This window comes from Macaca mulatta, chromosome 1 (assembly GCF_049350105.2).
Source record: "Macaca mulatta isolate MMU2019108-1 chromosome 1, T2T-MMU8v2.0, whole genome shotgun sequence".
NCBI classification, from domain to species: Eukaryota; Metazoa; Chordata; class Mammalia; order Primates; family Cercopithecidae; genus Macaca; species Macaca mulatta.
In genome coordinates this window covers 111,742,380-111,766,247 of record NC_133406.1, presented here as the reverse complement: position 1 = coordinate 111,766,247, position 23,868 = coordinate 111,742,380, and the positions used below count along the sequence as shown (strand labels likewise).

Genomic DNA, 23,868 nt, shown 5'->3' with positions numbered 1-23,868 from the left:
GCTGAGGCGGGCAGATCACCTGAGGTCAGGATTTGCAGACCAGCCTGGCCAATATGGCAACACCCTGTCTCTACTAAAAATACAAAAAAAAAAAAAAAACAGGTAGTGGGGCCTGTAATCCCATCTACTCGGGAGGCGAGTGAGGCAGGATAATCGCTTCAATCCTGGAGGCAGAAGTTGCAGTGAGCCAAGATCTCACCTTTGCACTCCAGCCTGGGCAACAAGAGCAAAACTCCGCTTAAAAAAAAAAAAAAAGTTCAGTTGTGGCCATGTTGAATCTGAAATACTCAGACATCCAAGCAGATATGCTGAGTTGGATGGCGCTCATGAGAGGTCAAGGCTGGAGTTATGCCTTAACACATAGAAAGATGGTATTTAAAGCCATGGACCTTAGTAGTGGGGCCACCTACAGAAAGAGTGGAAGTAGCAAAGAGGGCTTACGCTGGGCGAGGTGGCTCACGCCTGTAATCCCAGCACTTTGGGAGGCCAAGGCGGGCAAATCATTTGAGGTCAGGAGTTCTCTGGACAACATGGTGAAACCCTGTCTCTACTAAAAATACAAAAACTAGCTGGGTATGGTGGCATGCACCTGTAGTTCCAGCTACTCCGGAGGCTGAGGCAGGAGAATCGCTTGAACCTGGGAGGCGGAGGTTGCAGTGAGCCGAGATTACACCGTTACACTCCAACCTGGGTGACAGAGCAAGACTCGGTTTAAAAAAAAAAATGATGGCCAGGCACGGTGGCTCATGCCTGTAATCCCAGCACTTTGGGAGGCTGAGGCAGACAGATCACTAGGTCAGGAGATCGAGACTATCCTGGCTAACAAGGTGAAACCCCGTCTCAACTAAAAATACAAAAAAATTAGCTGGGTGTGGTGGCACATGCCTGTACTCTCAGCTACTTGGGAGGCTGAGGCAGGAGAATCGCTTGAACCTGGGAGGTGGAGGTTCCAATGAGCCAAGATCGCTCCACTGCACTCCAGCCTGGCGACAGAGGAAGACTCCGTCTCAAAAATAAAATATAAAATAAAATAGACGGCTGGGCGCAGTGGCTCATGCCTGTAATCCCAGTACTTGGGAGGCTAAGGCGGGCGGATCACGAGGTCAGGAGATGGAGATCATCCTGGCTAACAAGGTAAAACCCAGTCTCTACTAAAAATACAAAAAATTAGCCTAGCGTGGTGGCAGGCCCCTGTAGTCCCAGCTACTCGGGAGGCTGAGGCAGGAGAATGGCGTGAACCCGGGAGGCAGACTTGCAGTGAGCTGAGATTGCGCCACTGTACTCCAGCCTGGGCGACAGAGCGAGACTCCGTCTCAAAAAAAAAAAAATTAAAAAAAAAAGAAAAAACACAAAAAAAGAAGACAGCTTACGTGAGGGCCTTGGGGCCCTCCACTGTTAACCAGTTCAGGAGAGGTGTAAAAGCATGTAAAGGATAACCAGAGCACAAAGTAGAAGAGCAATGTTCCCAAAGTGAAAAATTCAAGAAGATGCTGATTATGGAAATTAATTGCTGCTTCAAGGTCAGGTGAGATGCAGGCAGATAAATGGTCACTGGGTCTGACACCACTTTTGATCACTCAAATTTTGTTCAGAGCAGTGGCTGGGGAAACACTGGAGAAGGAGTCTGATGGGGGTGGGAGAGAAGAGAATGGATATTTAAGTGTGGAGGGAAGAAAAAGAAAACCTATTGCTATGAAAAGGAGCAGAGATATGATTAGTGGTTAGAAAGAGTGTCTTGAAAGTTTCTTTTTTCTTAAAAGTTTCTTGTGCACCATATTGCACAAGATCAGCAACCCCTGGCAGAGCCCTTCAGGTACCCAGTATCCCTTGGGGGTTAGGAAGGGTGTGTACAAGAGGAGAAGCAGAAGATAGGTAGAAATGTGTTGCAACTATCTATGGATAAGCAGCTAAGGGCCTGGTTGGTATACTTCTCTCCACCTTCGAAAAGAGGTAGGTGACTTGGATAGAGGGGGCTGCCAGTAAGACAAGTTCAGTCAATTCTGTATAATACACATTTATTGAGCACCAGATATATGCCATGCTAGATGGAGGTGACCCAAAGCATCAAGGAGCAATAATCTGCTGGTGGAGACACACACAGTGTCACTGTGGTGTATTCGAGCAGTCGGCAAGAGATGAAGCTCAGGGCACAGTGGGGATATCCAGAGACACAGTACCTTCTGCCTGTCAGGCAGGGAGGGAGAGGAGCACAGGCTGAAGGAGAGTAGAAGACAGCAGTTGGCCTCTGATGGTGGCACTGGAGAGAGATTTCTAAGGGCCACTTCCCTGTTTCCAGGGACTAGGTTGGGCTAGATACGGGGCTCAGGATGAACAAGGCTTACAGCCAATTTGGAGAAGATGAAAGAGCATTACTAGAGGAGTGGGGAGGCCTAGGCTATGCTCTTTACTCTGCCATCGACTATGTGATCTTGGGCAGGCCACATAACCTGTCAGGGCTGGCACTCCCTTATTTGTAAAACTAGAGGGCTGGGCCAGCATGTTTTCCAAGGGTTCTTCTAGCATTGATGGTCAGGTTCCAAGAGGGAACACAGTGTCAGAAGTGGGATGCTCTTCCTCATTTCTAATTTCCCAAAGGTTAAGGACCTGGGGAATTAATTGAGAAGCCTGAAAAGAGAGGATCCAGATAAAAGACAAAGTTCCTGGCAGGGCCAGGGCCACTGCCCTGATTCCTTAGGTGTGAACAGAGCTTTTCCAGTTTCCAAAGTATTCTAAATTACTTCCTAACACAGCGGCTTTGAGAGAAAGATTCTTACCCCCATTCCACACGGGAGAAACTGAGGCTCAGGGAGATTTAAGGATCATGCTCAAGAGGTTATCTGGGGACAAAGTTTACTCAGGATGTGGAGGGGGATGCTGAGGAGCAGGGACTGGAGCCTGGGAAGGTAGGGCAGGCTGAGACCTGGGGGTATGGGTGGAATGTGTATGTGGTAGTGGTATCTGGGCCATGGAATGAAGTGGAATAAATAGCCAAGAGCTGGGCACTGAGGGAACCAGCTGGGGGGCCCTGGGCGTGGGTTCCCTGGATCCAGGGAGTGTGAGGATGGCTTTCCCTGGTTCCTGAGGCATGGACCAAGTCCCAGCCTGCATCTGAGCTCCGCTGTGCTAGTTTTGTGGTGTCTGGGTCGGGGAAGTTACCGTTAGAAAGCTGCCGTCAGCAGGCGTCCTTCCAGCTTTCCATGGAAATTCTGGGAGCTGCTCCTAGTTTGGAGCCCCACCTTTCTTCCGTGTCCTCAATGGGCGCAGGACCTTGACGGCCAGTGGGTCCTGCGCCTCCAAGGCCCAGCTTTTTTGCCAACAGCAACAGGCTACTGGCTGGGCCCAGGCAAGGGAGCCTTGCTAGGAAAAGTTCCTTGCTCTACCTCCACTACACTCAGGCCAGTGAGGGGGGTACCAGACAGGACTCCTTCCTCCCTGGTGAAGTGCCCCTGCAGCTCCTCAGTGTCCACACCATGGATATTTCCTCCACAGAAGTACAATGCTGATTATGATCTGTCAGCTCGGCAAGGGGCAGACACCCTGGCCTTCATGTCTCTCCTGGAGGAGAAGTTGCTCCCGGTGCTGGTGAGTGTGCCCAGACCCCCCAGCATCCATGGTTAGCAGGGGAGGGGTCGGGCACACATAGACCCACACAGAGACTCAGGACAGCATGGGGGTCAGAAGCCCACCCTGAATCAGACAGGTACACTGGCTCAGACCTGCCTGTTTCTTCCTGCCTACCCAATCCAGGTACATACTTTCTGGATAGACACCAAGAACTATGTGGAAGTGACCCGGAAGTGGTATGCAGAGGCTATGCCCTTTCCCCTCAACTTCTTCCTGCCTGGCCGCATGCAGCGGCAGTACATGGAATGGCTAGAGCTGCTGAGTGGGGAGCACATGCCTGAGGACGAGGAAGAGCTGGAGAAGGAGGTAGCTCTGAGACCGGGGGCTGTTGTATGAGATGAGCCCCAAGGATGCTGGCCAGGAATGGGAGTGCTTAGGTGGGGAGGTGGAACTGTTCCCGCAGCTGCAAGCCTACCTGTGTCGTCCCTACAGCTGTACCGAGAGGCTTGGGAGTGTCTGACCCTGCTCTCTCAGTGCCTGGGTTCTCAGAAGTCTTCTTTGGAGATGCATGAGTCTGACTCCAAGAGGGTAATGGGTGCTTGGGAGAAGATACAGGTTCAGATGGAGCAGCTGGGGCTGGGGCTGGGGTGGGGTCAGGCTCTGGACAGGAGGTCCTTGGGATAGATACTGGTCCTGCTGCCAGTGGGGCTGTGTGTGGGGCCAGAGCCTTCTCAGAGGTACAAAAGGGTAGGGGGAGGGCAGCCAGGCACAGGAGGGGCCTGAAGAGCTGTGGGGCACTGAATGTGCCCTTCATGCAGCCCTGGGATAGAGTCCTATTCAGGGCCAAGCTGGCACCACCTGGGGATCTCTCCCAATACCAGGTCTAGAACTGTGTGTCCTGTCCTTCCCTGATGGCCGCCTGCTGCCCAGAGCCCACCTCCCAGGGCTGACTCTTCCTCCAGCTCCATCTTTACCCCTTCTGCCTCAGTGCTTCTCCTCCATCCCACCCTTCTCTCTCTGCTCCAGCCCTGCCTCCTTGGACGCCTTCGTCTTTAGCTACTTGGCCCTGCTGCTGCAGGCAAAGCTGCCCAGTGGGAAGCTGCAGGCCCACCTGCGGGGGCTGCACAACCTCTGTGCCTATTGTACCCACATCCTCAGTCTCTACTTCCCCTGGGATGGAGGTAAGGGGCAGATGGGAGGGGCAGCCCTGGGGAGAGTGGGCAGGGATCTGAGAACTAGTTCCCCTAACTCACCTTCCTTCCTTGACCCTCAGCTGAGGTACCACCGCCACGCCAGACACCAGCAGGCCCAGAGACTGAGGAGGAGCCATACCGGCGCCGGAACCAGATCTTATCTGTGCTGGCAGGACTGGCAGCCATGGTGGGCTACGCCTTGCTCAGCGGCATTGTCTCCATCCAGCGGGCAACGCCTGCTCGGGCCCCAGGCACCCGGGCCCTGGGCATGGCTGAGGAGGATGAAGAGGAATGATTTGTCCTCACGCTCCCAGGACTGGTTTTTCTACTCTCGTGCATTCCAGAGGCCCCCGTGCCTCCTCTTTGTTGGTACAGCCGGACACGGGGTGCTGCCCCCCAGAATAAAGCCACTCACGCTGACTGGGCTCAAACATTTTCTCCTTTAAGAGCTGCCATTTTTCCTGGCTAGTCCCACAGGAACCATCTGGCTGCCTGGGCACACCTGCTGCTGCTTTAAGGCTTCTGCCCTGATGCTGACACTGCTGCTCCATGGGCCCAGTTCTGCATCTCCAGGAAACACAGTCTCCAGTTTTGGGCCTAGCTTTCCTAGTCTCTTCTTTTCCTTACCCTCACCCCTCATCTTGTGTTTGTACGACAGTGAGCTCACTCTAGGCCTGGGCCCAGGCCCCGTTTCCAAAGCAAGCAGCACACAGTGCACGTTCACATAAGCATGGGGGCTGGGGGGACACTGGGGCTTACTGGTCTTTTTCTAGGGGCCTCTAGCCCCTGGCAATACCTAGAGGGGAAAGTGAATCACCCAAACCACTGCCCTTGGGCTTATGTCGCTGTAAGCGCACCCTGGCCCTGCTGTGCCCTCTTTAGCCACAGACAGCGTGTGAGCTGACTCTGTCCTTTTAATGCCCAGGCTGAGCTTGAGTATCCACTCCATCACTGCCGACGCCACAGGTAGGTGTGAATGGAGTAGCCAGGTGAGATCGTCTCCAGGAAGCCCACGGCAGGATCCTTGATGGTAAGAGGCACATCCTTAGAGGAGCTAGGGAGTGGGGAGGAGAAGCTAAGAGTGTGATCCTGCCAAGGCCCCCGACCCTGTCTTCAGCCCACTTCCCAGACCCCACTGTTGCCCTCACCGGTTTAGCACGACCACAACGGCAGAGCCATCGGGATGCATCAGTGCCACTGTGTCCAGGTCGTTCTTCTGACTGGCAACCAGCCCCACTCTCTGGGAGCCCTCAGGAATGAACTTGCTGAATGTGGGAACAGATGGTCAGAGTCCCTCGGGGTACCGCCCATGAAACTTTCATCTAAGAAGTCACCCACCCGCATACCCACCCCATAACTCCTGCAGAAGCTCTGCCCTGGGTCTCTAGACCTGGAGCCATGCTGCTGGGCACTGACCCTGCTTTTCTACATCGCAGTCCAGCCTCAGGCACTGGGGTTGTCTGTTGCTACCTAGTCACTTCCTGCCTCCATGGTGCAAAAGGGGATGGGTGTGCCTCTCCCGAGGTTCCACCCTAAACACCTTCCTGCTCCCTCATGGTGTAGAGTGATGTAAGCCATCTGATGTAGGAGATGATAAGCCTGATATGGAATGGGGGTGCCCGCCCTCCACTCACCTGAAGTGACCAAGGTGGTAGAACATGGGCTGTTTGTAAAACGTGTCCTTGGTGATGTCTACAATGACGGGACTGTCGACAAAATTACGCACCCAATTGGGTCCTCCTTCGGGGTTCAGGGCGAGGTTCCAGTCGGTCCAGCCAACCACATGGTACAGGAGGTTCTAGGGTAAGGACAAAGACAAAGAGACAAAGGCTCAACACTGGGGGTCCCCAGAGACTGTAGGTAAGGGTCACATGAGGGAGAAGTGGCTGTGGGTAGCTCAGCCCTGTGAGGGGCACATTACTTAGCTGCTAAGGAGTTGGGGGTGTGAAGATCGAGGCATCTCAAGGGGATCTGAGAAGCCTGAGGCAAGTGCAAGTGCGTCAGTATTTGCAAAAGGGGCTATGAGCCGGGCGTGGTGGCTCACGCCTGTAATCCTAGCACTTTGGGCGGCTGAGGTGGGCAGATCACAAGGTCAGGAGATCGAGACCATCCTGGCTAACACGGTGAAACTCCGTCTCTACTAAAAATACAAAAAAATTAGCCAGTCGTGGTGGTAGGCACCTGTAGTCCCAGCTACTTGGGAGGCTGAGGCAGGAGAATGACGTGAACCCAGGCGGCGGAGCTTGCAATGAGCCGAGATCGTGCCACTGCACTCCAGCCTGGGCGACAGAGCCAAACTTTGTCTCAAAAAAAAAAAAAAAAAGGGGCAATGAGGTGTGCAGACCTGTGAAGGAAAGGCAAGACAGGGAATCATGGTTCCCCAGTTGCCCAAAAGGGCAGGCTAGCTGGGCAAAGCTGGACAGGAAAGGTCTGTCAGTCTTTGGTGAGACTACTAAGGGGTCTGAGGTGTGCTTTGCAGGAAGGCAGACTGTGGTGGCTTACCGTGATGATGCTGTGGCTGTACTGCATCCCTCGATCCCAGGAGCCTAGCCGCACACTCTGCTCCCAGAACTTGGAGCCCACACAGGCCTCTGAGGCAAAGAGCATGGTGTTGGGGAACAGGCGGTGTGTCTCCCCTAGGGTGGCTTTGGCTGGAGCCAGAAAGTCCAGGTACCAATGTACAGCAATGCCATGAACATACTTAGCTGCCTCTGGGTCTGTCAGTACCTGCAAAGGAAGAGCAAGTGACCCTGGACCTTGCACACAGGCTTCTGGAACTTTCAATTCCTCTTGTAGGAATTCTGGCAATGGGTGATGGGAAGAATGCAACTAGAGAGGTTTGGGGAGATATTTTGTTTTGTTTTTGAGACAGGATATCACTCCGTCACTCAGGCTGGAGTACAGTGGCACAATCACAGCTCACTGCAGCCTTGACTTCCTAGGGTCAATTGATGCTCCCGCGTTAGCCTCCTGAGTAGCTGGGACTACATGGGTGCCACACCCAGCTAATCTCTGTGTGTGTGTGTGTGTATGTGTGTGTGTGTGTGTGTGTGTGTGTGTGTATATACATATATAGTTTTTGGTTTTTTTGTAGAGATGGGATTTCACTATGTTTCCCAGGCCGGTCTTGAATTTCTTAGGTTCAAGTGATCCACCCACCTTGGCCTCCCAAAGTGCTGAGATTACAGACATGAGCCAACGCCCCGAGCCTAGAGAGGTTTTTTTTTGTTTTTTTTTTTGAGATGGAGTCTCAGTCGCCCAGACTGGAGTACAGTGGCACAATCTCATCTCACCACAACTGCCATCTCCCAGGTTCAACTGATTCTCCCTTCTCAGCCTCCCGAGTATCTGGGATTACAGGCACCCACCATCATGCCCAGATAATTTTTTTTTTTTTTTTAATTTTAGTAGAGACAGGGTTTCAACACGTTGGCCAGACTGGTCTTAAACTCCTGACCTCAGGTGATCCGCCCGCCTCGGCCTCCCAAAGTGCTGGGGTTACATGAGTGAGCCACCTCGCCTGGCCCCTAGAAAGGTTTAAAGTGACAACTGTGGGATCCATGGCGCCCTGGAGGTCCAGGGGAATGGTGCTCTAGGAATCCACAGTTGGGTAGAGAAATTGCTCTAAGTTTGGGAGTCAGTCATTTGGAGGCTAGATTTGAAGGTCACTGGAGCACCATGCAGGTCTGGGCCTTACCACCTTTGCCCAGTGGGGCAGCAGCAAGCGTTGGTCATCCAGCATGAGCAGGCGGACATTGTGGTGAGTACTGTTGGCGAGGGTAGGACCTAGGTCACGGGCAATAAAGTCTCGCTGATGTTCAGGGGTGAAGCCCAGGCACTGGAAGGGGTATCCACTCAATAGCCCAGCAGAAGGCTCATTTTCAGCTGTCACTGCCCAGAACTGTAACTTGTGCTCGGCATAGGCATCCAGGAACCTGGCAAGAGAAAGGTCATGAGTGATCTAGCCAAGAAGGTGGAGCAGACCAGCTGGGTATGTTGGCTCACGCCTGTAATCCCAGCACTTTGGGAGGCCGAGGCAGGTAGATCACTTGAGGTCAGGAATTAGAGAACAGCCTGCCCAACCTGGGGAAACCCCGTCTCTTCTAAAACAGAAAAATTAGCTGGGCATGGTGGCAGGCGCCTGTAATCCCAGCTACTTGGAAGGCTGAGGCAGGAGAATAGCTTGAACTCGAGAGGCAGAGGTTACAGTGAGTGAGGATGGCGCTACGGCACTCCAGCCTGGGTGACAGAGAGAGAGACTCCTCAAAAAAAAAAAAAAAGAAAAAGAAAGTGGGCCAGACCGAGAGAACAGGAAGCCTGATGGAGTGGGCAAGATTGACAGGCCCAAATCTGAAAGGCCCAGAAGGTAGAAAGGTGAGCTGAGGAGAGGCAGATCTGGAAGTGGAACGAGGTTGAGGGTTGGGACACAGATCAGCATGACCAAAGGGGAGGCCAGTCCTGATCCTACAGCCTTGCTGATCCCTTACTTCACAAAGTATCTGGCCCAGGTCTGGTGGTAGATGTCTCCGGGCTGTCCCTTGAGTGACCCCTTCCCATTCACCGCTCCATTGGTCTTGAGCCAAGTGGGTGATGTCCAGGGGCTGGCAAGGAGTGAAACGGGATGCTGGGCCAATTGCAGGGCTCGGTGAATCAGGGGTATCTAAAGACAAAGGTAGTGAAGAGAGAAGCACCCAGAGTTGGAACACATACTAGCCCAACCAGTGCATCCGGTTCAGCCATCAGCCCCCACCCTCCCACCCCCGGGACAAAATAGCAGGGGACAAAATGTCTCTACAAGCAGACCTACCCTACAGCTTCTCAACCCCCAGACATCAGGGCCATCAGGGCCTGAAAAAGCTAGAATGCCTACCTTGAGCTTGGTGTCTTCCTCTGGGAGGCTGAAGTTGTGCAACTGGAAATCATCAGGGGTATCTGCATAGGTGTAGGTGCGGATGGAGAAGTCACAGCTGGCCATGGGTACGCGGATGATGTTATATCCGATTCCTACAGAAAAGGATGATCAAGATACGGTAGTCTGAGTCAATAGGAGAGTATGGGACTCTGCTTATCACTTGTCAGTCCTAATAGTGTCTGAGTCAGGGCCAAAGGGAACTTGGGCTCCTGGGTTGGAACCTGTGGAGGTTGGCACCTGGGTGAAGCAGAGGCCTTTCTGAGCCTGAGTCCATAATAGTTAGCAGATGATAAGCAGGGAAATCTTATCTCAGAGGGCATTAAAACAGGAACCAAATGTCAGGGATGGGCAGAAATCAGGGTCCAAAGAAAGGGCAAAGAAAAGTGTTGGCGGCTCATGCCTGTAATCCTAGCACTTTGGGAGGCTGAGGCAGGCAGATCACAAGGTCAGGAGTTTGCTATCATCCTGTCCAACATAGTGAAACCCCGCCTCTACTAAAAATACAAAAAATGAGCCGGGCATGGTGGCAGGCACCTATAATCCCAGGTACTCGGGAGGCTGAGACAGGAGAATCACTTGAACCCAGGAGGTGGAGGTTGCAGTGAGCCGAGATTGTGCCACTGAACTCCAGCCTGGGCGACAGTGCGAGATTCTTTCTCAAAAAAAAAAGAGAAACTTGTTGGCTGAGCTTGGTGGCTGACACCTGTAATCCCAGCATTTTGGGAGGCCAAGGCAGGTGGATCATTTGAGGTCAGGAGTTTAAGCCTAGCCTGGTCAACATGATGAAACCCTGTCTCTACTAAAAATACAAAAATTAGCCAGGTGGTAGTGGCGCATGCCTATAATTCCAGCTACTCAGGAAGCTGAGGCAGGAGAATCACTATAGGCAGAGGTTGCTGTGGGTGGAGATCATGCCGTCTGCACTCCTGTCTTGGCGACAGAGTGAGCAGAGTGAGATTCTGTCTCAAAAAAATTAAAAAATAAAAAAACAAAAAGTGTCAATGGCGCTATGTCACCTTGTCCCCTTCCTCCTCACCTTCTTCAGAGAAGTACGATTTAAGTAGCAAATTTTGGGCAGGGGGTGACAGGGCAAGGATGTTGAGGGCAGCAGCGTCTGTCATGGCCCCTCCAAATCCCTTCACTTTCTGGAACTTCTGTTCTGGCTGCAGGGTCAGTAGCAGGCCTGAGGACATGCACAGGGAATAAGGGTGTCAGTGCCCAGGGGGGAAACTCCATGGTGATCACTGACACCATTTACCTCTAGGAGGACCCAGCCTGGCCCAGGGCGTGAGGGGTGTAATGGTTACCTGTGCCTGTGCGATTAGCCTGGATGGTCCCCGTACTCAGCTCCATCCGTCGCCCACTGCGTGTACTCTCATAGCGGCTGAAGGTACCGAGGGCAGGAAAGGTCAGGGGCTCAAGAGAGTCACAGTATGTGGCATTGCAGACACAGACCACCGAGCTGTAGCCGAAGCTTTTAGGGATGCAGGGGCGGGCACCTGGGAAGGAGGGAGTACAAGCAGAGGTGAGGTCTGATGAAGACGTGGAGAATGGACACATCCACTAGGACAGACTGAATACGGTTTCAAATTCCTCACCCCTTGGCCAGGGCAGGTGTTCACACCTATAATCTCAGCACTTCAGGAGGCCGAGGTGGGCGGATCACCTGAGGTCAGGAGTTTGAGACCTGCCTTGCCAGTATGGTGAAACCCCATCTCTACTAAAAATACAAAAATTAGCAGGGCATGGTGGTGGCCACCTGTAATCCCAGCTACTCAGGAGGCTGAAACAAGAGAATCGCTTGAACCTGGGAGGTAGAGGTTGGAATGAGCCAAGATCACACCACTGCACTCCAGCCCAGGCAACAGAGTAAGACTCTGTCTCAAAAGAAAAAAAAAAAAACAAAATCCTCACCCCGAAGTTGGTCTCAGTCACTCAAAAGGATTTATTGAGCACCTATTAAAAGTCTACCACCAGAGTACTGGAAGGCTACCAAAGGACTACGAGGCAGAAGGGAGCCTCTGTGCTACCTCGCTACCGCCTTGACTCACTTACCTGATGCCCATGACACTGCCTGAAGTAGAAGCAATCCTGTGAGGCTGGCGGCCATGATGCTTACCCTACCCGAAGGCTTGGGACATTCCTGAGGACAGAATGAGGAGTGGCTGAAAAGCAAGCCCCTCTCCTTCCCTCAACTACTCTCCTGGGCAGAGTTTAGCTGCCTTTGGCTGCCCATGGCCTAGTCTCCCACATTCATTAGGACAAGGCCCACAGACACCTGGGTGCAGCTCTCCCTGCAATCTTTCTGATGACAACTCTCTGCCCACCCCAAATCAGGACGCTCCCCACCACTCTTCCCACCCATTTCAACTTCGACCCCTCCCTCCATCTGTGCCTTGCTCAAAGAGCCATGATGGCCCTGGATTCAAAGAGAGTCTGTCATTCACTGAATTCCAGTGCCAGGATTCCAGAAGCACTGTGACAATGCTGATTGGGAGCTCTCTCTTACCTTTCTGGAAAACTCCATCACCTCAGGGTCATTGGATGAGGAGAAGACCACAGGGGTCCAGAGTCTCTGAAGGATAGAGGATCCACTAAACAAAAACAAGGATGCAGGTACCTGCCGTAGCTATAGGCACTAGGTTAGCCCTGCAAGTAATTCCGGCTTCCTGACATGGATGGGTCATGTGATGACTGGGAGAGTCACATGACACAGGAAGTGAGGCAATTGCAGGCATATTTCTAAAGGGCAATTGGCTTCCTCCCATGTGTTACAGATTATATGCGCTATAAAACTCTGGAGGGCATGTATGGGTGACAACTTTAGGAAGAGCCTAGAACACAGATTTGGGTGGAGAATGAGGTAGAGGCTTCTAAATCCCAGAGAATGGGAACTAAGGCAGGCACACTGCTTTTTTGATAGAAATGTCAGAAAAGGTACAAATAAAGCTGATATGATTTAAAAAAAAAAAAAAAAAAAAAAAAACTTCACTGTGCAAAATACTGACAATACCGAGATGTTTAAGACACAGTCTTTGCCCTATAGAGGCGTGTGAGGCATGGAAGTCAGACACACAGATATTTACAGATAAAGACAGAAACGGTAACAGGTGTGCATGGAGAGCTCTCTGAGATGAGGAGGGACCATTCGTGGGTGGGGAATTATCTAGGGTGGCTTCACAGAGGAAAAAGTGAGGGGGCTTATTAGCCGGTCAAGTGCAGGGTGCAAGGAGGGTGGGACACCGGCAGTGGGATGACAGGACTGGAGGGAAGGAGTGGTTAGTGTGGCTCCTCTGCAGCGTCCTTTGTTTCATCATCAGATGCAGATGGTAATAACCGTTCTTCCTTTCTCACAGGACAGGGAGGTTTGTAAGTAGTTCAGAAACCAGAAAGTGTTGTACAAAGCCGTATCCTCAGTGGACACAAGGAGGAAGTTGTCGTGCTGTGGCCTCACGAACCACATCAAATGAGATTTAGCGGGAGTGGCACACACAGTCATGACCTGACTAACCCCAGCTCTCAGTCTATTTCCTTGCCTGGAAAATGGAGGCAATGCCACCACCTCAAAGGGTGGTTACTGCAGTCAGTGAGGTAAGTGCAGTGCCTGACCACTTGGTAGGCACCTGGGAACTACTTGTCTGCTGTTTGTATTTTTTTGTTGTTGTTGTTTTTTGAGGCAGAGTCTCGCTCTGTTGCCCAGGCTGGAGTGCAGTGGCATGATCTCGGCTCACTGCAACCTCCACCTCCTGGGTTCGAGTGATTCTCCTGCCTCAGCCTCCCAAGTAGCTGGGATTACAGGTGCCTGCCACCACGCTCAGCTAATTTTTTTATTTTTAGTAGAGATGGGGTTTCACTATGTTGACCAGGCTCGAACTCTGAACCGCAGGTGATCTGCCTGCCCTGGTATTCGAAAGTGCTAGGATTACAGGCATGAGCCACCGTGCTGGACCCCAGCCATCTTTTTTGTTCTTTAAATGACCTCAGTGAAATCTTTCTAGATACACCCCAAGCAAAATTGATCATTTCTTCTTCTAGGTTCCTCCAGTAATTTTTCTTTTCTTTTTTTTGGTTTTGAGACCGAGTCTTGTCCTGTTGCCCAGGCTGGAGTGCAGTGTGATCTCGGCTCACTGCAACCTCCACCTCCCTGATTCAAGCAATTGCCCTGCCTCAGCCTCCTGAGTAGCTGGGATTACAGGATCCCACCACCATGCCCAGCTAATTTTTGTATTTTTAGTAGAGATGGGGTTTCATCATGTTGGCCAGGCAGGTCTCGAATTCCTGACCTCAGGTGATCCACCAGCCTCAGCCTCCTAAGGTGCTGGAATTACAGCATGAGCCACCACACCCGGTCCCTCCAGTAATTAAGTACAGTCTTAGTGAGATGGCAAGGTTGGAATCCTGGCTACACCATTTACTGGCTGTTTGACCTTCAATAAATCAAGCACTCTAAGCCTCTGTTTCATCTATGAAAGGGGAGTGATAATTCCTACCTTAGAGAATTGTTGTTAAGTTTGAGTGTGATAATGTGTCTCTAGTGCACTGCTTGACACTAAACATCGCAACATGTTAGGCCTGTGTTCCTGGAGTTCCTTGAAGGAATGTCTTACTCATTCTAAATATCCTTGTAGACAGCCTGGCACAGGTGTGGCTGTCAAGTTGTAGAATTGAATTAGTTGCTTCACTCTATCAGTATCCACCCCTTCCAGACTTCTCACTTTTCAAGGAAATGCTGAACAGGATTTGTTCTGGGTAGGGCAATATCTAGTACCTTACTTCCCTCACGTTCATTCATCTCACAGATATTTCCTGAGCACATTCTACATTTGCCTCTCCTGCTCTATTGAGTTTAGAAGTCCAACCATCTCCTTCCTCTTTCCCTCTGAATAGTGAGCCTCTTCTTTTTTGGCCAGGTACTGAGCAATTTTTTGTTTGTTTGTTCGAGACAGGGTCTCCATAGGTTGCCCTGGATGGAGTGTAGTGGCTCGATTTCGGCTCAGTGCAACCTCTGCCTCTCGGACTCAAGTAATCCTCCCACCTCAGCCTCCAGAAGAGCTGGGACTATAAGCGGACATCACCACACCTGGCTAATTTCTGTATTTTTTGTAGAGACAGGGTCTTGCTGTGTTGTGCAGGTTGGTCTCAAACTCCTAAACTCAAAGGATCCTCCTGCCTTGGCTTCGCAAAGTGCTGGGATTACAGGGTGAGGCACTGCGCCCAGTCCGCTTTTCTTTCTTTTTTTTTTTTTTTTTGAGATGCAGTATCTCTCTGTCACCCAGGCTGGAGTGCAGTGGCACAATCTCAGCTCAGTGCAACCTCCGCCTCCTGGGTTCAAGCAATTCTCCTGCCTCAGCCTCCCAAGTAGCTGGGACTACAGGCCCCCGTCACCACGCCCAGCTAATTTTTTCTATTTTCAGTAGAGATGGGGTGTCACTGTGTTAGCCAGTATGGTCTGGACCTCCTGATTTCGTGATCTGCTGGCCTCGGCCTCCAAAGTGCTGGGATTGGCGCCTGTAGTCCCAGCTACTCGGGAGACTGAGGCAGGAGAATGGCGTAAACCTGGGAGGCGGAGCTTGCAGTGAGCTGAGATCCGGCCACTGTACTCCAACCTGGGCGGCACAGCGAGACTCCGTCTCAAAAAAAAAAAAAAAAAAAAAAAAAAAAAAAAAAAAAACAAAGTGCTGGGATTACAGGTTTGAGCCACCGCACCCGGCCTTTTTTTTTTTTTGAGACAGAGTTTCCCTCTTGTTGCCCAGGCTGGAGTGCAATGGCATGATCTCGGCTCACTGTAACCTCTGTCTCCAGGTTCAAGCGATTCTCCTACTCAGCCTTCTGAGTAGCTAGGATTACAGGCATGTGCCACCAGGCCCGGCTAATTTTGTATTTTTAGTAGAGATGGGGTTTCTCCATGTTGGTCTGGCTGGTCTCGAACTCCCAACCTCAGGTGATCTGGCCGCCTTGGCCTCCCAAAGTGCTGGCATTACAGGCATGAGTCACTGCACCTGGCCTTTTCTTCTTCTTCTTCTTCTTTTGAGACGGAGTCTTGCTCTGTTGCCCAGGCTGGAGTGCAGTGGCGAGATCTGGGCTCACTGCAAGCTCCGCCTCCCAGGTTCATGCCATTCTCCTGCCTCAGCCTCAGGAGTAGCTGGGACTAAAGGCGCCTGCCACCACGCCCGGCTAATTTTTGTATTTTTAGTAGAGACGGGGTTTCACCGCGTTAGCCAGGATGGTCTCCATCTCCTGACTTCGTGATCTGCCCTCCTCAGCCTCCCAAAGTGTTGGGATTACAGGCGTGAGCCACCACGCCCAGCCTTTTTTTTTTTTTTTTTTTTTTTTTTTTGCGACAGAGTTTTTTTCTTGTTGCCCAGGCTGGGGTGCAGTGGCATGATCTTGGCTCACTGCAACCTCTGCCTCCCAGGTTCAAGCGATTCTCCGGCCTCAGCCTCCCATGTAGCTAGAATTACAGGTGCCTGTTGCCATGCCCAGTTAATTTTTATGTTCTTAGTAGAGATGGGGTTTCACTATGTTGGCCAGGCTGGTCTCAAACTCCTGACCTTGTGATCCACTCGCCTCGGCCTCCCAAAGTCCTGGGATTACAGGCATGTGCCACCGCGCCCAGCCTCAAGACAATATTTTCTATTTAAGCTTCCTTCTAAATGTTTTGAGATTTTAAAATTTTTCTTTCTTTTGGAGACAGGGTCTCACTCTGTCACCCAGGCTGGAGTAAAGCGATGCAATTAGGGCTCACTGTAGCCTCAATCTCCTGGACTCAAGTGATCCTGCCACCTCAGCCTCCTGAATAGCTGGGACTCCAAGTTTGTGCTCATTTTTGTAGAGACAAATGGCTGTCTTTAATTTTTTAATTGTTTTTAATTTTTGACCTGTCAGCAGGAAGTAAAGATGGGATCTTCCTGTGTTGTACAGGCTGGTCTTGAACTCCTGGGCTCAAGTAGTCCTCCCACCTCAGCCTCCCGAAGTGCTGGGATTACATGCTTGAGCTATAACGCCCAGGTTTTTTTTTCTTTTTTTTTTAGCAACAGTTTTTGCTAAAGGCTGTTTTGCCCAGGCTAGCGTGCAGCAGTTATTCACAGGTGTGATCATACTGTAACCTTGAACTCCTTGCCTCAAGTAATCTTCCTGTCTCAGCTTCCCAAATAGCTGGGACTACAGGGGAGCACCACTGCACCTGACCTGATTGATTGGGCTTTTTATTTTTTATTTTTTTTGAGACGGAGTATTGCTCTGTCACCGAGGCTGGAGTGCAGTGGCACCATCTCAGCTCACTGCAACCTCCACCTCTCGGGTTCAAGCGATTTTCCTGCCTCAGCCTCCCGAGTAGATTTTCCTGCCTCAGCCTCCTGGGTAGCTGGGATTACAGGAGCACGCCACCACACCTGCCTAATTTTTGTTTGGTTTTTTTTTTTTTTTTTGAGATGGAGTCTCGCTCTGTCGCCCAGGCTGGAGTGCAGTGGCCAGATCTCAGCTCACTGCAAGCTCCGCCTCCCAGGTTTACGCCATTCTCCTGCCTCAGCCTCCCGAGTAGCTAGGACTACAGGCGCCCGCCACCTCGCCCGGCTAGTTTTTTGTATTTTTTTTGTAGAGACAGGGTTTCACCATGTTAGCCAGAATGGTCTCGATCTCCTGACCTCGTGATCCACCCGTCTCGGCCTCCCAAAGTGCTGGGATTACAGGCTTAAGCCACCGCGCCCGGCCTAATTTTTGTATTTTTAGTAGAGTCAGGGTTTCACCATATTGGCCAGGTTGGGCTCGAACTCCTGACCTCAGCTGATCCACCTGCCTCGGCCTCCCAAAGTTCTGGGATTACAGCCATGAGCCACTGCGTCCTGCCCTGATTGGGCTTTTTCTACAAAAAATTCTCATGAAACTTTTCTGCAATATTTTGTAATAAAGTCCTACTGATTTATATTTGATTTTAGAGTCAGGTGAAATGAGTGAATTCTTCCTTGTGCAGGAATGTACTATATGTTGCAGAATTTGTACCTTTCCTGGGCTCCATCCACTAAATTCTCAAATGCCTCCTAATCATTGTCTCTATTAAAGATGCCCCACAAATTTCCAAATGCTCCTAGGGGGTACCTGAGAGCCACCGCCCTAGGTGTGTCTCCTCAAACACCTAGGCCTCACTGCAGTAGCCACTAGGAGCATACTAGGTGGCCATGATTGCGTTCCTCTGTCCCCTTTGTGTAGCACTTGAAAAAGAGTTAGCTAAGGCCTGGTGTGGTGGCTGATGCCTGTAACCCCATCTTTTTTTTTCTTTATTTTTTTTTTGGGACAGAGTCTGTCTCTGAAGCCCAGGCTGGAACGCAATGGCACAATCTCAGCTCACTGCAGCCTCTGCCTTCTGGGTTCAAGCGATTCTCCTGCCTCAGCCTTCCAAGGAGCTGGGATTACAGGCCCCCACCAGCATGCCTGGCTAATTTTTGCATTTTTAGTAGAGACGAGGTTTCACTATGTTGGCCAGGCTGGTCTCGAACTCTTGACCTCAGGTGATCCACTTGCCTCGGCCTCCCAAAGTGCTAGGATTACAGACATGAGCCAATGTGCTCGGCCAACCCCATCATTTTAAGAAGCTGAGGCAGCCAGGCACGGTGGCTCAAGCCTGTAATCCCAGCACTTTGGGAGGCTGAGGCGGGTGGATCACCTGAGGTCAGGAGTTCAAGACCAGCCTGGCCAACATGGCGAAACCCTGACTCTACTAACAAATACAAAAAAAAATTAGCCAGGCGTGGTGGCGGGCGCCTGTACTCCCAGCTACTCGGGAGGCTGAGGCAGGAGAATGGCCTGAACCCGGGAGGCGGACCTTGCACAGTGAGCCGGGATCACGCCACTGCACTCCAGTCTGGGCAACAGAGCAAGACTCCATCTCAAAAAAAAAAAAAAAAAGAAGCTGAGGCAAGAGGATCCCTTAAGGCCTGGAGTTCATGACCAGCCTGACGAAAACAGGGAGACTCTGTCTTTACAAATATATATATTTTTGTAGAAATGGGGTCTCCATATGTTGCCCACCCTGGTCTCAAATTCCTTGACTCAAGCAATCTGCCTGCTTTGGCCTCCTAAAGTGCTAGGATTACAGGCGTGAGCCACAATGCTCGGCCAACCCCATCATTTTAAGAAGCTGAGGCAAGAGGGTCCCTTAAGGCCAGGAGTTCATGACCAACCTAACCAACACAGAGAGACTCCATCTTTACAAAAGATGGGAGTCTTTTTTTTTTTTTTTTTTTTTTTTGTAGGAATGGGGTCTCCATAGGTTGCCCATGCTGGTCTCAAATTCCCTGACTCAAGCAATCTGCCTGACTTGGCCTCCTAAAGTGCTGGGATTACAGGCATGAGCCACCTCTCCACTGGCCACATGCTTAAATCACCTCCTCCAAGAGGCCACACTCCATCTTGCCACTGCTGCCCTCTCTGCTTTGAACCTTTCTTCTTCCCCATCTTGAAAAAAAATGAGTAACTACTCTTCCTCATCATTAAAGCCTTAGCCTTACTATCACTGTTACCAGAACCATTTTCCTGACACCCCTGACCGGGTTAGGCGCCCCTACTATGCCCTCTCCGATTCACACATTCAACAAATATTAATTGGGTGTCTGCCATGTGCCAGTCACTGTTCTCAATTCTGGGATACAGCAGTGAATAAGATGATAAAGTCCCAGGTGGTTATGGAGTTTATGTTGTAGTGGGGGTGGTAGACAAAAACAAACAAACAAACAAAAAACCAGATAATTTCAGGTGATAGCTAAGAAGAAAAATAAAGTGGGCCAGACACGGTGGTTCACGCCTGTAATCCCAGCGCTTTGGGAGGCCGAGGTGGGCAGATCACTTGAGGTCAGGAGTTCAAGACCAGCTTGGACAACATGATGAAACCCTGTCTCTACTAAAAGTACAAAAATTAGCTGGGCCCGGTGGCGCCTGCCTGTATTGTTACTCAGGAGGCTGAGGCAGAATTGCTTGAATCCAGAAGGCGGAGGCTGCAGTGAGCCGTGATCACACCACTGCACTCCAGTCTAGGTGACAGAGCAAGACCCCTGTCTCAAAAAAAGAAAGAAAGAAAACAAAGAAAAATAAAGTGAAAGTGTAGAAAGTCCTGGAGCAATGTGAGTGAGACAGACAGCAGTAAAAAGAGACCTTGGAGAAGGAAGCTGGAGGCCAGATCATGTAGGTCTTGGTGGCCACAGTAATCTGAATTATGTTCTAAGATGGAAATTCACTGTAGAACTTGGTGCAGGAGAAGTGACAAGATCAGATGTGTATTTTTATTATTTTATTTATTTACTTGTTTTGAGACAGAGTCTCACTCTGTCACCCAGGCTGGAGTGCAGTGGCACCGTGATCTCGGCTCACTGCAACTTCCACTTCCCGGGTTCAAGTGATTCCCCTGCCTCAGCCTCCCAAGTAGCTGGGATTAAAGGCGCACACCACCATGCCCGGCTAATTTTTGTATTTTTGGTAGAGACGGGGTTTCACCATGATGGCCAGGCTTCTCTCGAACTCCTGACCTCAGGTCATCCACTTGCCTTAGCCTCCCAAAGTGCTGGGATTACAGGCTTGTGACACCGCACTTGGCCCAGATGTGTATTTTTAAATGATCACGTTAGCTGCTGCTTAGAAATCAGACCGTAGAAGGTGAGTGTGGAGGGATACCAGCATCCAATTACTCCTGCCATGGATTTGCCAGGGTTTTCATCCCTTCCTTCAGCACACCTCACTCTTCCCCACCACTTAGCCTAGTTAACACTTATTCTTTCAGAATTCAGCCCGGATGTAACTTTCTCTAAGAACCTCGCCCCAGGCGGCCCCAACCCCACACCTCCTGTAACACAAACTCTTGGCCTTCACATCTTTGTCACTACCACCCCTCTCGCCGCGCCTTTTTTGAGACAGTGTCTTGCTCTATCGCTCAGGCTGGTCTCGAAATCTGGGCCTCATGCGGTCCTCCCGACTTGGACTCCCGAGTAGCTCCTTTGTCGCTCTTATCACTGTTGTGATTAATTGTACAAATGGCTTAATGGCAGTTATGGCACCCAGTTCATCAAAAACAATGGCCTGATCGTCAGCAGGCAGGGTAGCGACCAGTCCATCCTGGCACCCATCTGCAGCTCCAGTGTGCATCCCAACCCCGGCGCTCGTAGCCGCGCTCCGTGAATGTTTGTCACATGTCTGAAGAATGCATGAATTATATAATCTTCTTCCCACTCCACCCCTCAAAAAGCAAGTGGATATAAGGACTTGAAGATTTTATAATCTCTTCTTCATTAGTAAAATTTGACCATCCTTACCGTTAAAAATAATAATGATGGTTGGCCGGGCGCGGTGGCTCACGCCTATAATCACAGCACTTTGGGAGGCCAAGGCGGGCGGATCACGAGGTCAGGAACTGGAGACCAGCCTGACCAACATGGTGAAACCCCGTCTCTACCAAAAGATACAAAAAAGTAGCCGTAGGTGGTGGGGGGTGCCTATAATCCCACGTACTTGGGAGGCTGAGGTAGGAGAATGGCTTGAACCCGGGAGGTGGAGGTTGCAGTGAGCCAAGAAGGCGCCGTTGCACTCCAGCCTGGGCGACACGGCGAGACTCCGTCAAAAAAAAAAAAAAAAAAAAAAAAAAATTAATAATAATGGTGAAAAAGGTTAAGTGGGAACGCAGGGAGGGGACAGCTAAGATCCAAAGGTCGAAATATTCATTACGCCTACCGTCGGCGAAGAGAAACAGCAGCCCCAACCGGAGGCAAAAGGAAATCCCACCACAGGCTGCAAAGGCGCGTGGGCGGGACTGGAGACTGGGGCCGCGCGCAGTAAAACGCGGAAGACAGAATGTAGCCCCACCACCCGCAGCCGCGACAAAAGCACCCCTGCGGAGGTGGGGCGGGGCCTCGCTTGGAAAAGAGACGGTCTCTCGTCCAGAGGCGGGACTCAGAGCCCTTTCACAAGTCTCATTGGTCAAGTTGAAGACGGACAACTCTCGCTGGCCAGCCGTAGCCCAGATGGGGCGCAAGCGTATTTGGAAAGGGAGAGGGCCCAGAACGCGAGAACTACACATGCGTGTCGGCGATTTCTTGCCTCCGTGGTGGATGGGGGCGATTGAATTCCCACAGCGAGTTCAGCCCACCGAAGTTCAGAGGATTCGTAACCTTCCTCTTTAGAGAGCCTCAGGTTAGGGAACTTCCAATGCCCAGAAGCTGCCCCGTGGGAATCCCAGTGTCCGCCGCCTTCTAATATTTCGTCCTGGCTGTGCCCCAGCCCTTCCTGAGGCTGGGTTGTTATGATGGTGAATTATTCAAGAAGTCTTGCAGCCTGACGCCATCTCTGGGCAGTGCTCCTGCATCCTCCCTGTCTTCCTTGTAGGGCACCACGTTGCTCCTAAAGCACAGGGTCCTGAAGCTGTTTACAAGGCCCCACCCTGCCACGTTAGTATCTTAACGAGTGTTTGTTGAGGACATACTGAGTGTTAGAGCCAGTGCAATGAGCAAGTCCCTGATCTTGGGACCTTAACATTCTATGGGACAACACTAATATATAAACAAAAAATAATGTTAGATAGTGATACATGCTCAAACCATGACTATGTGGCCAGGCGCGGTGGGTCACACCTGTAATCCCAGCACTTTGGGAGACCGAGGCAGGCAGATTACTTGAGGTCAGGAGTTTGAGACCAGCCTGGCCAACATGGTGAAACCCTATCTCTAGTAAAAATACAAAACTTGGCTGGGCGGGCGTGGGGACGGGTGCCTGTAATCCCAGCTACTCGGGAGGCTGAGTCAGGAGAATTGCTTGAACCCAGGAGGTGGAAGATTGCAGTGAACCCAAATCACACCACTGCACTCCAGCCTGGGTAACAGAGCAAGACCCTGTTTCAAAAAAAGACAAAACCGGCCGGGCGCGGTGGCTCAAGCCTGTAATCCCAGCACTTTGGGAGGCCGAGACGGGCGGATCACGAGGTCAGGAGATCGAGACCATCCTGGCTAACATGGTGAAACCCCGTCTCTACTAAAAAATACAAAAAATTAGCCGGGCGAGGCGGCGGGTGCCTGTAGTCCCAGCTACTCGGGAGGCTGAGGCAGGAGAATGGCGTGAACCCGGGAGGCGGAGCTTGCAGTGAGCTGAGATCCGGCCACTGCACTCCAGCCTGGGCGACAGAGTGAGACTCCGTCTCAAAAAAAAAAAAAAGACAAAACCAAACAAAAAAACATGGCCATGTGATAGAATGACTGGGATGGGGATTGGGTGCTTACTGAAATGGTAAGAATGGAGCTAAAACCTGACATTAGATGACAGCACCAGATATAGGGGCCGAAGGTTTCATGCTTGGAAAACAGCAGGTGCAAACATCCTTGTGCTGTGAGGAAATTTGGCTGGAATAGAAAGTGGACCAGACTGTAGCTGACCGTAGTCTCTGGGAGTTTGGAGATGATTCTAAATACAATGGGAAGCCATTAAATTGAGGCTGAGCCTTGATATGACATGCTTTATCATTTTGCTGAATGGAGAATGGATTGCTGGGAAAAGTGAAAGACTGATTCAGAGGTTGTGGAGAGGGGGTGGCTGGAGCTAGGTAGCTGGGGAGGTGGTGGGACATGGATGAATTCAGGATAGGATTGGTTGTGTTGGATATGGGAAAATAAGTCACCATGGTTCCTGAGCTTTTGGAATGTGCAAGTGGGTAATGGAGGTACCATTGAGATGGGAACAGTGGAAAAATAACAGATGCTGGGGTGGAATCAAGAGTTCAGTTGTGGCCATGTTGAATCTGAAATGCCCATTAGACATCCAAGCAGATATGCTGAGTTGGATGGTGCTCATGAGAGGTCAAGGCTGGAGTTATGCATTAACACATAGAAAGATGGTATTTAAAGCCATGGACCTTAATAGTAGGACCACCTACAGAAAGAGTGGAGGTAGGAAAGAGGGCTTAGGTGAGGGCCCTGGGGCCCTCCTATGTTAACCAGCTCAGCAGGAGAAAGTATAAAAGCCAGTATTTTGCTTTTCAAAGGGACAAATCCAAGAAGATGCTGATTATGGGTATTAATTGCTGCCTCGAGGTCAAGTGAGATGCAGGCAGAGAAATGGTCACTGGGTCTGACACCACTTTGGTCACTGGAAAGTTTGGTCAGAGCAGTGGCTGGGGAAAGATAGGGGAAGGAGTCTCATGGGGGTGGGTGAGGAGAGAATGGATGTTTAAGAGTG

General features: G+C 51.0%; 2 protein-coding genes and 2 long non-coding RNA genes across 11 annotated transcripts; 3 read left to right on the top strand and 1 right to left on the bottom strand.

The window, feature by feature from the left end:
* Nucleotides 1-1,936: 1,936 nt before the first annotated feature.
* On the top strand, nt 1,937-5,188 carry LOC114677344 (metaxin-1). Its single transcript, XM_028846657.2, has 6 exons — nt 1,937-1,950; nt 3,490-3,582; nt 3,748-3,930; nt 4,057-4,126; nt 4,584-4,745; nt 4,838-5,188. Exons 2-6 carry the CDS (start codon nt 3,547-3,549, stop codon nt 5,050-5,052), a joined length of 666 nt encoding a protein of 221 aa, XP_028702490.2. The 5' UTR covers nt 1,937-1,950; nt 3,490-3,546; the 3' UTR covers nt 5,053-5,188.
* Nucleotides 1,999-21,501, bottom strand: GBA1 (glucosylceramidase beta 1). 8 transcript variants are annotated; one of them, XM_077943637.1, is made up of 12 exons: nt 21,379-21,500; nt 12,179-12,263; nt 11,725-11,812; nt 10,977-11,168; nt 10,706-10,852; nt 9,628-9,761; nt 9,245-9,417; nt 8,455-8,692; nt 7,260-7,484; nt 6,392-6,555; nt 5,906-6,022; nt 1,999-5,811 (listed from the first exon to the last, which is right to left on the bottom strand). In XM_077943637.1, the coding sequence occupies exons 2-12, from the start codon at nt 12,194-12,196 to the stop codon at nt 5,706-5,708; spliced, it is 1,602 nt and encodes a 533-aa protein (XP_077799763.1). In that variant the 5' UTR covers nt 12,197-12,263; nt 21,379-21,500; the 3' UTR covers nt 1,999-5,705. The 8 variants fall into 8 exon arrangements, with proteins under 8 accessions (XP_077799763.1, XP_077799767.1, XP_014966754.3 ...); XM_077943641.1 differs by having other exon boundaries at nt 12,179-12,244; XM_015111268.3 differs by lacking the exon at nt 21,379-21,500 and having other exon boundaries at nt 12,179-12,365.
* LOC144330968 (uncharacterized) lies at nt 12,679-14,119 on the top strand. Its single transcript, XR_013397717.1, has 2 exons — nt 12,679-12,779; nt 13,026-14,119. It is a non-coding gene; the product is annotated as an uncharacterized LOC144330968 (long non-coding RNA).
* Nucleotides 15,342-20,972, top strand: LOC144330977 (uncharacterized). Its single transcript, XR_013397731.1, has 2 exons — nt 15,342-15,861; nt 20,138-20,972. It is a non-coding gene; the product is annotated as an uncharacterized LOC144330977 (long non-coding RNA).
* Nucleotides 21,502-23,868: the final 2,367 nt, after the last annotated feature.

Bases quoted from the DNA above. Each gene is read 5' to 3' on its own strand.
- LOC114677344 (XM_028846657.2), top strand. From the start codon at position 3,547: ATGTCTCTCCTGGAGGAGAAGTTGCTCCCGGTGCTG. The intron at 3,931-4,056 runs GTAGCTCTGAGA...TCGTCCCTACAG, and splicing joins AGGAAGAGCTGGAGAAGGAG to CTGTACCGAGAGGCTTGGGA. The intron at 4,127-4,583 runs AGATGCATGAGT...CCTTCTCTCTCT, and splicing joins TTCTCAGAAGTCTTCTTTGG to GCTCCAGCCCTGCCTCCTTG.
- GBA1 (XM_077943637.1), bottom strand. The intron at 11,169-11,724 runs GTAAGTGAGTCA...CCTCCTTCCCAG, and splicing joins GGCAGTGTCATGGGCATCAG to GTGCCCGCCCCTGCATCCCT. The intron at 5,812-5,905 runs GTGAGGGCAACA...CCCACTCCCTAG, and splicing joins GTTGTGGTCGTGCTAAACCG to CTCCTCTAAGGATGTGCCTC.